This window comes from Carcharodon carcharias, chromosome 9 (genome assembly GCF_017639515.1).
Source record: "Carcharodon carcharias isolate sCarCar2 chromosome 9, sCarCar2.pri, whole genome shotgun sequence".
NCBI classification, from domain to species: Eukaryota; Metazoa; Chordata; class Chondrichthyes; order Lamniformes; family Lamnidae; genus Carcharodon; species Carcharodon carcharias.
In genome coordinates this window covers 132381972-132395372 of record NC_054475.1, presented here as the reverse complement: position 1 = coordinate 132395372, position 13401 = coordinate 132381972, and the positions used below count along the sequence as shown (strand labels likewise).

Genomic DNA, 13401 nt, shown 5'->3' with positions numbered 1-13401 from the left:
GTTCTTCCATTGCATCTCTTCCAATGCTGCATCCTTCCACACAGCACTTCAGACATGTCTTCCTTTTTCCAACATGTCCAATTAATTTAATTGCTTCTCCCTCCCAGCTAACCAGCCTCCATTTCAATGGATCATCCTCCATCAACGTCATGTAACTAAATCTTCCCTATCCTCCACTATCAGCGTTCCATGGATGTCATGGGCGGAACGGTCCCTAAGTCCACTCCACAAATCACTCCCAACACACCCCGCCTTCCCCTACCGCACCTTTCCGTGCAAGCAATGAAGATTTTAACATCTGCCTTTTATCTCCTGCCTTCTACCTCCCCAAGGCCCCAAACACACACTCGAAATGAACCAGTGATTTACTTGCACTTCTTTCTAGAATTTCCACTAGGTGGTGCTGATCTATAACATTTGACCAGTAAGTGAACACTTGCTTTATTTATTATACCATTTATCGAAGAATTCAATCATCTTTAATAGACGTGATGGGGCTACGAAAGGCTGTACTTTTTCACAATTTAATGGTATCGTGTACATAGTTTATACAAGCTATTGTTTGTTTATTTATTACCATTTGGAACTGATGACTGTTGAATCCAAAATTAGTCTTTCAATTTAGTATACTGTATTCAGTGCTCACGATTTGGTCTCCACTACACTGGGGAGTCCGAACGCAGACTGGGTGACTGCTCTGTGAAACACCTCTGTACAGTCTACAAGCATGACCCGAGTTTCCGGTTGCCTGTCATTTTAATGCTGCACCTGCTTTCACGCCGACCTTCCTGCCCATGGCCTGCTACCATGGTCCAGTGCTCAATGCAAGCTCGAGGAACCGCACCTCATTTTTAGTCTCAGCACTATACAGCTTTCTGGGCTCACTGAGCTCAACAACTCTGGATCATAACCTCCGCCTCCACCAACTTCAGCATGATGCCACCACCAAACAAACACATCTTCCCTTCACCCCCCCATCAGCATTCCGTAGGGACCATTCCCTCTGGGACACCCTGGTCCACTCCTCCATCACCCCCTACACCTCATCCCTCTCCCACGGCACCTTCCCATGCAATCGCAGAAGGTGTAACACGTGCCCCTTTACTTCCTCCCTCCTCACCACCCAAGGGCCCAAACACACTTCCCTCAATTTGGTCCACTACATTCGCTGCTCTCAATGCGGTCTCCACGACATTGGGGAGGCCAAATGTAGACTGGGTGACCGCTTTGCGGAACACCTTCGGTCTGTTCGCAAGCATGGCCCAGACCTTCCTGTCGCTTGCCATTTCAACACACCACCCTGGTCTCATGCCCACATGTCCGTCCTTGGACTACTGCAATGTTCCAGTGAAGCTCAACCCAAACTGGATAAACAGCACCTCATCTGATACTTTACAGCCTTCCAACTTAACACTGAGTTCAATGACTTCAGATCTTGAACTCTCTCCTCCATCCTCACCCCTGCTTGATCCCTTTTCAATACTCATTTTTTAAATTTTTATATGAAATATTTTTTCCCACCTATATCTATTATTATTTTTTTAAATTTATTTCCATTCATTGTTTCATCCCCATCTTTTAGCCTATTTCGATCTTTTCTCCCACACAAACACCTCCCTCCATCCCACCCGGGCCATCTGTTACTTGCTCACCCTGCTTTCTACTCAATGTCACCATTAGCACCTCCTTTAGCCAGTATCACCACCATCAACACCCCTTCAACCTTTTGTTTATGACACCTTTTGCAATCTCTCCTTTGCCTCCACCTATCACTGGCCTTCTATCCAGCTTTAACTGTCCTATTACCCTTAAAAGTTTATATTTCGCCACATTTCTACTTCTCTTTAGTTCTGAAGAAGTCATACAGACTCGAAACATTTACTCTGTCTTTCTATCTACAGATGCTGTCAGGCTTGCTGAGTTTTTCCAGCAATTTTTGTTTTCGTTTCAGATTTCCAGCTTCTGCAGTAAGTTGCTTTTATCCGCCACCAACTTGCTCTGTGTTTTCTTCTTTTGTTTTGCTAGTTACTTGTGTCATGTTGTTTTCTTTATGCCTTCATGTTGCATTCAGGTGGTTTTTATGAAGCAATTCACATCTCATTTGGATTCACACCTCATTTGGATACAACCTTTGTTTCTTTACTATGTCCACTGCCACTCTTTGGCTGTTGCATCATTAAATCTTTCGTTATTTAATCTCCCCTGGTCTGCACCCACATACCTTTGCCTTTCTTCTTCCAGCCCCCACCCCCCACCTTCCTTTGGCTTAAAAACTCTTACATTTCTTTCTTCAGTTCTGATGAAACGTCATTGACCTGAAACAAATTGTTTCTTTCCACAAGCTGACCTGTTGAATTTTTCCAGCATTTTTGTTCTTATTTCAGTTGTCCAGCATCTGTAGTGTTTTGCTTTTGTATGAATGCTTATAAATGTTGCTCACATGGACTCCTAGAAGGCATTTGATAAAGCACCTCATATGAGACTGCTAGCTAAAGGTGAAGTTCATGAGCTTGAAAACAAACTATTGATCTGGTTCAACTGGCCGATTGTCTCCTGCCACTCAGCCAATAGAGTAAACTTAATGGGCAGGTACTCTGATTAGCAGATGTGACCAGTGGTGTCTGGCAAGGTCCTATGTGGGGGCCTCAACTAATCACTGCATTCGTTAATGCTGATAGAATGTAAAGCCACATATCCCTATTTTCTGATTGCACAAAGATAAGCAACATTTTAAGAGTGTAATTTTATGCTTCCATTTACAAAGTGAATGGCCCAAATTTGCCTAGCTTTGCCCAATGCAGGCAAACACATCCACTCTGGACTCCAAAAAAGGAGAAGAGTACTTTTGAAATGAAGAAAAGCTAGAAACAGTGGAAATCCAAAAGAGACTTAAGGGTGCAGATCCATAGGTCATTAAAATGCTATAAACAGATATAGAAAATGTTCAAGAAGTTTAAATGGAATGCAGAGCTTTATATTGAGACAACTAGAACACAAATGGGTAGAAATCATGCCACAAATATACAAAGACCTGGTTCCACCAAAAGTACTGCGAACAATTCTAGAGCACCGCAGCTCAGAAAGAATATACTGGCCTTAGAGGGAATGCAGGATAGATTTAACGGAATGATGCCCTCCAAAGGGTAAACTATGAAGAGAGATTAACACACTAGGGTTGTATTCCCTGGAATAAGATGGTTTTTTTTTAAAACAGGTGCTTTGTTCAGAGTTTCCAATATATCAAGGGGAACAGAAAGACGAGATGGAGAGAAACAATTTCCAATGGTGGGAGAGTCAAGGACTCAGAACAGTCCAAAATCTAGAATCAGATTTTTCAGGAGCGAAAATAGGAAACACTTCTGCATGCAAAGTGGAGATAAATTTCTAATTGTTTTTCACAAACAAATTATCTAGCATCAGTTTCCAATTTTAAATCCAAGATTGATAGATTTTTGTAAATGAAAAATGTTAAGAGACATGGGGTAAAGGCAGCTAGGTATATAATGTTAGGGTACAGATCAGCAGGCATTTTACTGAATGGTGGAACAGACTTAAGGGGCTAAGTGTCCTAATTCTTTTTCTATGCTCTGGGCACCACACTTTTGATGGGTATATTGGTCCATAACAGGATACAGTGCAGATTCATCTGAATCACAAAAATCTGAAGTTAACTTATGAATTAGTCCGCAGACTAGATTGGTATTCCCTTGAGCAAACAAGATTGATGAGATGAAAACTGAGATGTTTATGATGATTTAAGGACTTTATATGAGACACAGTCAGAGGCACTACTACCTCTGTTTGGGAGAGTCCAGAATAAAAAGATGCATAACCTTAAAATGAGAGTTCTGGGATTATATAAGGAAGTACTTTTTCGTGCCAAGGATAGTAAAAATCTGGAACTTTCTTTTCCCTGCAAACATTGCTAACGTTAGCTCAATAGAAAACTGAATGTTGTTAGGAAAGGGGTACACAGCAATGGCAAGTAAACAGTTAGGATACAGATCAGCTGTGTTCAAACTGAATGGCAAAACGGGCTCAAGGGGCCGAAAGGCTAACTCATTTTTATGCCCCTAACAAACTTGGGGAAACAATCCCACCTTATCCTTGGGGCACCCCGCAACGATTATCAAATACCTTCTGAAAATCCATACACAAAATCCACAGCATTCATTTCATTTATAACCAATTTCCACAAAATAATTTGACTAAAATCAGTCAAGCATAGCCATGCAGATTAATTGTTATTCATGAATTCATGCCCCTTTAAGTATTCACCTTTTTCAACATCTATTTCAATCAGAAGTGCACCCAAATAAATAAGCCTGCAATTTCGTAGGCTATCTGCTTCCCCTTCTATGAACAGGGGTGCAACAATTGCCATCCTACAGTTCTTTGGGATGTAGCTATTGTAACAGGAATACAGCAAACTGTCACTCATGTTTCGAGGTTCACCCTCAAAACACTGAGTTAGGACAAAAAAATTGTTTGCTCAGAAAAAATCAGGGTCCAGTCTACTCTTAATTCAAAGCTGCCTTATTCAAACTGCCTATTAAATCTAATCAAAAACTCCCACTAAAAACATAATAAAGATTAATAGATTTACTAGTTACTGCCACTTACCACTACAAAAGCCAATTCAATTCGGTGATTATCAGGTATCTTAACTTCAGCAGTATTCACCCACTTGAATGGAGTACATTATTCAACGTTTGTAAAGGTTTGAGAAGAACAAGATCCTTAGCATCAATTAGACAAAGTGTGTGAAGAAACACCCTGAAGAAATTAAGCTGTCACATCTATTAAAACTCATCCAGACTTCCTCTTGCCCACAGATTATGCATGCCATCTCAAGTACCTCAACTAGAACATTTAGCTATTCTAGTAGGCCACTGAAACTAAAAACTTCCTCTTCCAGTAAGGCATGATCACTGCAAATTGGACAGATAATTTCTACATAGTAACTTTTTCAAATATCAACACATAATTCAGTTTAGCATTCAGTCATGAAAAGACTAGCCACAGAAAAACATTGATTCATGATAAAATTCCTGAATTTGTATCACAAGGTGGAACACACCATCTAAGACTGAAGAAACTTTTTTTTTTCCAGCCTGCATAAAAGCAGAAAACTAGTTTCCATCTAGGGAAAAAAAAGCAGGAAAAACATCAAAAACCTTGGCAACCTACTTTTAGCTAACAACCAGGGTATCCATAAAAGCAGACTTGGAAATTTTACTGGGATGCAAGCAGCATTGACCACAAAATCAGCACACTTGTAGATCTGATTTACTCTATCACAAAGCACTGCCACTTTCTAGTCACTCAACTGGTCTCTCCTTCCTTCAAAAAAAAACCTCATTGGCATTCTTAACCCTCAATCTATATTAGCAACTAACTCAATTTCAAACTTATTACAACAGCAACTGTATTGCTGTTTTGTATCAACCAGTCACAGTTCAGCAAGTAACTGAAACAAAATTCAATTCATCAAATATAAAGTGAAATAGAAGATTCTGAACATGTGCAATATTGTAATACCCACTATCTGTCAAAATATACAGTCTGCAGAAATTTGGCTTGGGCATTTACTTAAGGGTTTAGTGCAGGAAAGACTATACGTTCTTTACCTCAGTTCTATTTGTTTTCGCTTCTGCAGTTCCTGATTATGCAATTCTTCCATGCGCCTCAATTCCTCTTGACGCCTCATTAAATCTGGCGACAAAATAATAAACGTTTGAATTAAACCAAAACTTTATTTTTCAACACAAGTTCCACACATTGCAAATTCTGGAAGATACAGTTGCATTTTTTAAGTGAACAGATTTGCAACTTTACCTAGTTACACTTTCTACAGAATTTCCAAAATGGACGCATGTTTAATCCCAATCCTCATGACGTGCCCAGAACATTAACTGAACGCAGCAACACTCCTTTAGATTTGCAAAATTGGTGCATGATATTCAAGCATAGAAAACAGCCTTGGCTTGGTCCCCATTCATCACAAAAAAGTTTCAATTCACAGCAATATAAATCAAATTATATAATTTTCAAGGGGATGCAAGAACAGAGACCCATGGGTGGCGGTGCACAAAAAAACTTAAATGATAGGATAAATTGAGAAAAATTTTAAAGCAGCCTACAGGATCCTTAGCTTTATGAAAAGGACTACAAAAGCAAGAGTGTTTCACTTTTTAAAAAATTATCATATCACATTGGTCAGTCCCCAAATTGAGTGCTTTGGTCAATTCTGGTAACACTAGTTAGGAAGGATGTCAAGGCCTTAGTGAAGGTGCAAACAAGTTTAGTTAAATGGACAGACTGAAGAAATTGAGATTATTCTCCTTGGAAGATGGGAAAATTTGACAGGGGCATTCAAAATTTTGATGGGTTCCAATAGGTGAAATAAGAAATGGCAGAAGGGTCAGTAACTAGACGAGAGTTAAAACTCCAGAGATGACATTAAAAAAAAGTCTTTCCATCTGGGATGTCCTGCCTGAAAGGGTGGTGAAGCAAATTCAATAACTTTCAAAAAGGAACCGCACAAACACTTGCAAGGGAAGAACAGGAAGAGTGGGACTAATTGGTTAACACTTCACAAAGAGCTGACATAGACACAATGGTCCAAATGGACTACTGTCCAGTATCATTCCATGATACAACCTATAAAATTGTCCCTTCAATAATTTACCTGATGGCTCAACCAGCAAAGCCAGTAGGCAATATAAATCGAGAAGGTCCAGGTTCTATAACTGGCCTTAGTGATAGTGGGTTGGGGAAAAAGAGAAAGGAAGGAGTAAGTCACAGGATGAAGAGAGGACAATGTAAACAGAAGAAATTTCAGCCACAGTTCACATTCATGATCTCTATCCAACAACATATAATGCCTTTAGGCATGCCACAGAAAACAAATTGCAATCTTCTCAACCCACCTTGTCTCATCAGCATGACTTGGTGCTCATGACGCGCAGCTTCCAGTTCGACTTCCAGCTTCTCTCGTGCTTCCTTTACATTCCTATCAACTTGCTCCTGCTGCTGTTTCTCCATTTCAAGCAGAGCCTTCCACCTCATGGCATATTCATACTCAAAAGACCCATGTTGGGCAAATCTAGGTGGCTGTTCACGTTCCCTTTAAAAGCATACAATAGTTACAGACTAGTATAATTGAAGGCAAGAGGCCAAAGTAACATTTGCACTCCCTACATACAAATAAGCAGTGTAAATGTTCATAGACTATGCAAAGAAAAACTCCTTATTACCAAACTAACAATATTGATGTGACTACTAAAATGGTTTAGTCTAATCAGGTTGCCAAGTGTTAGCTAATTCGCAATTTCGCTGCAATGCTCAACATGCCTATGCAATACGATAGTGAAATTTAATCATGACTAATCTTGACCCTTACAATTTACTCTTTGCCTATCAGAGGTGTAGCCTGTTCCCAAGGCCATTCTCCCACCAACTCATGAAAAATAACAGCCTACATGAGCTCCCTACCTTCCTATTCCTGATGAAGAACTCACTCTGTGGAAGGGAGTTTAATGAAAACAAGATGGGCCAAATGTCCTACAACACACTGCAGGAACTTATTCCGCTAATTAATTTGACGGTCTCCTCACTCCCCACTGTAAATTTCAGGGCTATTTTTTGTGCCAGCCCACAGCCTGCAATAAATGTGACAACTCAACTGGGCTTTGATTTTGTAACCAAATGGCAAATAAAAGTAGTAAAATTTTACTTAAGCAATACACAGAAGCATGCAGTGACAGATAGTACTTAATTTTCCACCCCCCCAAAAAACTAGGAATTGAACCTGTGCCTTGAAGTTCATTTAGCACATCAAATCACTCAACCATACCAACACTATGTAGGTTTTCTAATTTATCCAGGTATCTATATTTTACCAAGTGCTCAATCAATGCAAGCCCAAGCATATTCTTAGATGGTTTTAGAATGGTTCACTGGAGGAAAACTTTAATAGAGGTAAGGACAGAAATTTGAGCACATATAAAAACAATTTACAGTCAATGCATACTTGTGATAATGTTGATTTTTCTGGACCAGTTTCTCTTGAAGTCCATCTTCATCATCACACTGATCAAAAGGTTCAACAGTCACAGGTCTTGGAAACCTAAAAATGGAAAAATGCAATGACTAAATATACTTGAAGCAGGGTATTACTTTTAAGTAACAAACAATACATTGCAAAACATAGTACGTGGCACCAATTACTGAAATTCCGAATGCTCCAATTCATTGTGTATTAATGAATGATGGTGTTTTTAGGCTGTGGAAAAAAATGATCTCATTCCATCGTGCAACTATCACCAGGGTGCAATTAATATTTTAGCACTGGAAATTAAAACAAAATTACCTAAAAATCATCAGATTGACCATGTGCTTGTCACTGAAGAATAAGACATTATTTCTGCAGTAACACCTTTAGCCAAAGATGCAGTGCCACTAGTAGAATCTTTATGGTTTTGGAGGTGGGGAGGGGGCAGGGGCAGGATTTCTTTTTAATTCAAAGCATTGGTTTTCAACAATACAGGTTATGTTAGCCATGAAAATCAAATCTTGTTTACTATAGTTTTAGAGAATGGAGGAAGTGGGGTTTGCAGAAGAAATGAATTTCCAAAAGTGCGGAACAAAAAAATGAATAAATAAAAGCAAAATACTGCAGACACTGGAAATCTAAAATAAAAACAGAAAATGCTGAAAAAGCTCAGGTCTTCTCTGTGGAGAGAGAAACAGAGTCAACATTCTTGAGAGTCATACGGACTCATAACGTTAACTCTGTTTCTCTCTCCACAGATGATGCCAGACCTGCTGTTTTTCCAGCATTTTCTGTTTTATATTAAAAACAGTTAGGAATCTTTGGATTACAGAACGTGTCTCAGAAAAACTTCTCTAACTCAAACAAGAAGACAGCACATCTAAGTCTGGGTTCTCTCACTTCCATTGGCGTCCTGGAACATTTTTCCGAACAGGTTGTGGAATAGCTCTTAACTTTAATCTACACTGAAACAGTGGCTTCACAGCTAAAAGAGGAACCTGTTTGAAGTCTTCAGGAACACAACAGTAACAATTTTTTTTAAAATGACATCTTGGCCTATCCATTTCCATAAATCAGGCTAAAGCCAGTTTTGGGACAAACTGCGATACATTAACCAAGGGTGGTATTGTGTTACCAGATGCTCTGAAGGAACTAAAACTCAAACCTGGTACCATTTTCTACGCAACCAATTTCTAAAAAATCTATCCACACGCACTTTCACCTCCTTAACCTCCAAGTACTTAAGCCAATTATAGTACACCAACTAAATAGTCTAACAACAAAGCCAGGAATATAACCTGGTACCCGTGTAGAGTTAAGCACTACAACAGATGGAATTTCCACTCACATCCACATTAGAATTCCCAACACATTAAAAGTGAGCTGAAACAGAAAGAAGTTCAAAACAAAATATTCTTGCCTGCAACCTCTCCACAATGAATCTTTATGCTCATTACTCACGCTGTCAATAAGAATGCGCCATCTGTGCATCTGTCCAGAGCCTTGCGTGCTGCAGGTTTTGCTGCAAACTCCACAATGCCTTTACCAGTTGGTTTTCCACGGTCATCTACAATCACCACTGCTCTTTCCACTGGCCCAAAGATGGAAAACGCCTCATCCAACAGCTCATTTGATACAAACTGAGGAAGGTTCTTCACTGTGAGAGCAGCACCATGTGTTGCGAATCGAATTCTTATCTGTCTCCCTCTTAGTGTAGTATCATCAAGTTCCGCCTTTGCAATTTCAGCCAGAGTTCTAGTTTCCTATAATCAAAATGAGGAGGCATTAATTTTCAGTCACATAACAAATAAAATTTTTTTCTAACAAAATACAACCCCTGTGACCAAGCTGCCCAACCCCCACCAACCCCATCGGAAATAACCTTAACTCTAGCTTCTAGGATTGTACTTCTGCTTTAAAAATAGAAAGCAACAAGTCAGCTCTCATGCTTACTCAACAACTCTAGATGCAAAAAAAATTTCAAAGTCAAGTCACCTCATCTCCCCCCACCAGTGAAACAGCAGTACTAGATCAACATATATTCTTCGTTAAATTGCCAAGAGCTGAATGGGAAAAATGTTGGAAGATAAGGCCATCGAAAACAAGAGCCTGGTGGTGCCTACTTATATATCTTACAGGTTGACTTAAATATATGTTTGTGCACAAGAACACAAAGCCTCCAGAAGAACCTTCAATCATACATCTTCCCTGAAAGATTCTAATACTGCAACTAGGAGTAATAAGGAAGTTTAAAACCCATTCTGGAACACTAAGAAAGATGTGCCTCAGTTATATACTGCATTGGTCAGGAACCAACATGCATGTCAGTTTGGGAACTGCACTTCACAAATGATCTACTGGCCTTCTGGAAAAACAGTATAAATTGATCAAAACGATACCAGAGCTCATTCAAAATAAGAGCCAAGCTTTTCAGAAGTGAAATCACCAAGTACTTGGTCACACACACAACAAGACAAATCTAGAACTGTCCCCTACAAGAGTGTGAATGGTGGCTCAAATGAAGCTTACAAGACCTCTGGGATGAGTGAAAGGTCAAGATGAACTAATCAAATGCCAGAACAGACTTGAGGGATTGAATGGCCTTCTGTTCTGGCCTCATGAGGGTTCCAAGAATACATTACAGGAGACAGGTTGAATCTCCAGAATGTCACAACTACTTTTTTTCTGCCTAGAAGTTTTGGCTGTGCATCCAATATCACATAACCATTGGGCCAGGGGCCCCTTGAGTAGTATTAAAGATATGAGGCAGAGATAGCAGTCATCTTTAATGTACTTGGCTGCTCCAGGAGCAACTGCACGATTTATCCATGCCAATGAAACTTGGTGGGGAGGGGAGAAAGAGAGATAGCAAAATCTCCTACATAGGTTTAAAAGTGTGAGGATAACTGTTTGACTATGTTATGTACCTGGGTCTGACATAAATTTTAAAAGGCTCAGAATCCTATGTTAAGACAGGATCACACCATCAGTTTTGAAACGAGACAGCTTAGAAGATAATTGGTAGCCAAATTAACAGGGCTGGTCACATAAGCACAAGCTTTTGCATTTCAGTGCACCATAAGGCACTGTTGCTACTTAATACATACAAAGTTTTACTGTGCACTTGAATAGACAAAATTAGTTTTTCCTGGTTTGCCGCCTAGTTCAGTCAAAATGAGAGCAATTCTGATTACAAATCGAGATTACACTATAGGTTTAACTCTCCACCAGCTTGAGTTAGAGATTTTCTGCATCTATTCGCCTCCATTTTATATTGAGTCGCCGGAGTGATTATGTTTGGTGTAAAAACATTAGCACGAACATTGAGCTTTTTGGCCGTGACACATTGGCTGCATGATCCGCAAGGACTGATAATTTTCTGCAAACCACGAACAGTCATTAAGAGCCAATATCGGGGCTACAGCAAGAGGCTACCTAGAGTTAATTCCAACATAATTGGAACACGATCCAAAATTACTATGAAACAGTTATTAAAATTGCTGTCTTTGAACAGGTGCGCTTTCATCATGAAGTAATTTTTAAAAAGTGAATTGGCTTCTTTCACACAAAAAAGGGTGCATTTATTTGTGCCACAATACAAAGGGAAGCACTTCCTGCACATGGACAGGTGCAGTGTTGGTGATTGCTTAGTGTTTGCTTGAAGTGAGAAATACTTTAAATGCAGCTCTGCTTTGTCACTGAATTATGCAATTTTTGCTTGTTGGATTCTTATATCCGTCGCCTTTACAACAAACCTGTTAATGGAAAAAAGTTGCAATTTTAATGTCCATTACTTTTTCAAGTAGCGAACACAAGATATCTGGGAGCAAAAGATAGATATTTCCCCCCCAGCAACCCCAATTAGTGCTCTTAACTGTGGAGTTTAACTACTGGCAAAAAAATCAATAAAATTATTAAACAAAAGTCATCTAATTTGGGGCTCGATACAATGACTCTGGGATTTGAGTCCCATTATCTGAGCGAGCCAGGCTGCGTAAAAACTCATTGCAGTCTTTCCAACTTGATCACGTTGAAATATATTGTATTTGTTTATTTAAGAATATCATATAGTGATTAAAGTTGCAGTTAACCTGGTTTGGGAGCAAAATGGCACGCACCAACCATCTTGGTGGGAGGATCAGCATTTACTACACGGATTTCCTCCTGTTCCACCTCAGTCTTTTAACATGTCTTCCTATTTCCTTTATTCTCCTGTACTTATGTAATTTCCTTTTGAAGTATCCAAACTATTTGCCTCAATTACTTTCTGCTATGCCATGTCCTCATTCTAAACACTAAATAATTTTATCCTGATTTCCATATTGTATTGAGTAGTAACTTCCTTGTATGTATGGCCCCCAGTTTTGGATTCTCCCACAAGTGGAAAACACGTACTTCCAACTCATACTATGTCCAACAAATCAATTAATTTAAAAGACCACTATCAAATCACCTCTCGACCTTCTCTTTAATTTAAAAAATATCTGAGTAGACCAAACAGCCCCTCAAATCTGCTCCATCACTCAGCACACTAACAATTGACCTTCTGCCTCAACTGGACATTCCTACCTGTTCCCCAGCTCCCGATTCCCTGGGAGACCAAACATCTGTCCAGCTCAGTCTGAAATGTACTCAACGATGGAGCATCCACATCCTCCAGGGCAGAGATTTCCAAAGATTTACAACCCTCTCAAGCAAAGAAACTTCTCATCTCAGTCCTAAATGATCATCCCTTATCCGGAGACTGTTACCATGTTCTAGATTTCCCACCAAGGGGTACAACCTCTCAGTGACTTCCCTGTCAAGCTCATTCAGAATCTTGAACGTTTCGATGAGATCACCTCTCATTCTTCTACTCAGAATACAGACCCAATTTACTCAGCCTCTCATCATTACAGTAAACCCTGTCATCCCAGGAACAAATCTAGTGAACCTTCACTATACCACCTCTAATGCAACTATATCCTTTCTAAATATAGAGACCAAAACCATGTACAGTCTCACCAAAGCTTTACATAATTGTATCAAAACCTCTTCATTCTTATACTTCATCTACCTTGCAGTAAAGGCCAATATGCCATTTGCCTTCCTAATTGCTTGCTGTAACATAAAACATAGAAAAAAGGAGGAGTAGGTCATTTCTCCCTTCGAGCCTGCTCCACCATTCAATATGATCATGGCTGATCCTCTGTCTCAATGCCGTACTCCCACTCTCTCCCCATACCCCCTGGCGCCTTTAGATTCCAGAAATCTATTTCCTTCTTAAACATATTCAGTGACAATTTGGCTTCCACAGCCTTCTGTGGGAAGAATTCCATAGGTTCACCAACCTCTGAAAGAAGTTC

At 39.6% G+C, this 13401-nt stretch overlaps 1 protein-coding gene across 4 annotated transcripts in view; it reads right to left on the bottom strand.

Annotated features, from left to right (window-relative positions):
• The window catches only part of LOC121281924 (non-POU domain-containing octamer-binding protein-like), a 58489-nt gene that overhangs the window by 35569 nt on the left and 9519 nt on the right, over window positions 1–13401 (bottom strand). For all 4 annotated transcript variants that reach the window (XM_041195137.1, XM_041195133.1, XM_041195134.1 and 1 more), the window contains exons 3-6: window positions 9518–9819; window positions 8036–8131; window positions 6933–7129; window positions 5631–5715 (exon numbers count right to left, since the gene is read on the bottom strand). In XM_041195137.1, the coding sequence (XP_041051071.1) occupies window positions 5631–5715; window positions 6933–7129; window positions 8036–8131; window positions 9518–9819 (680 nt within the window). The remainder of the gene's footprint in view (window positions 1–5630; window positions 5716–6932; window positions 7130–8035; window positions 8132–9517; window positions 9820–13401) is intronic.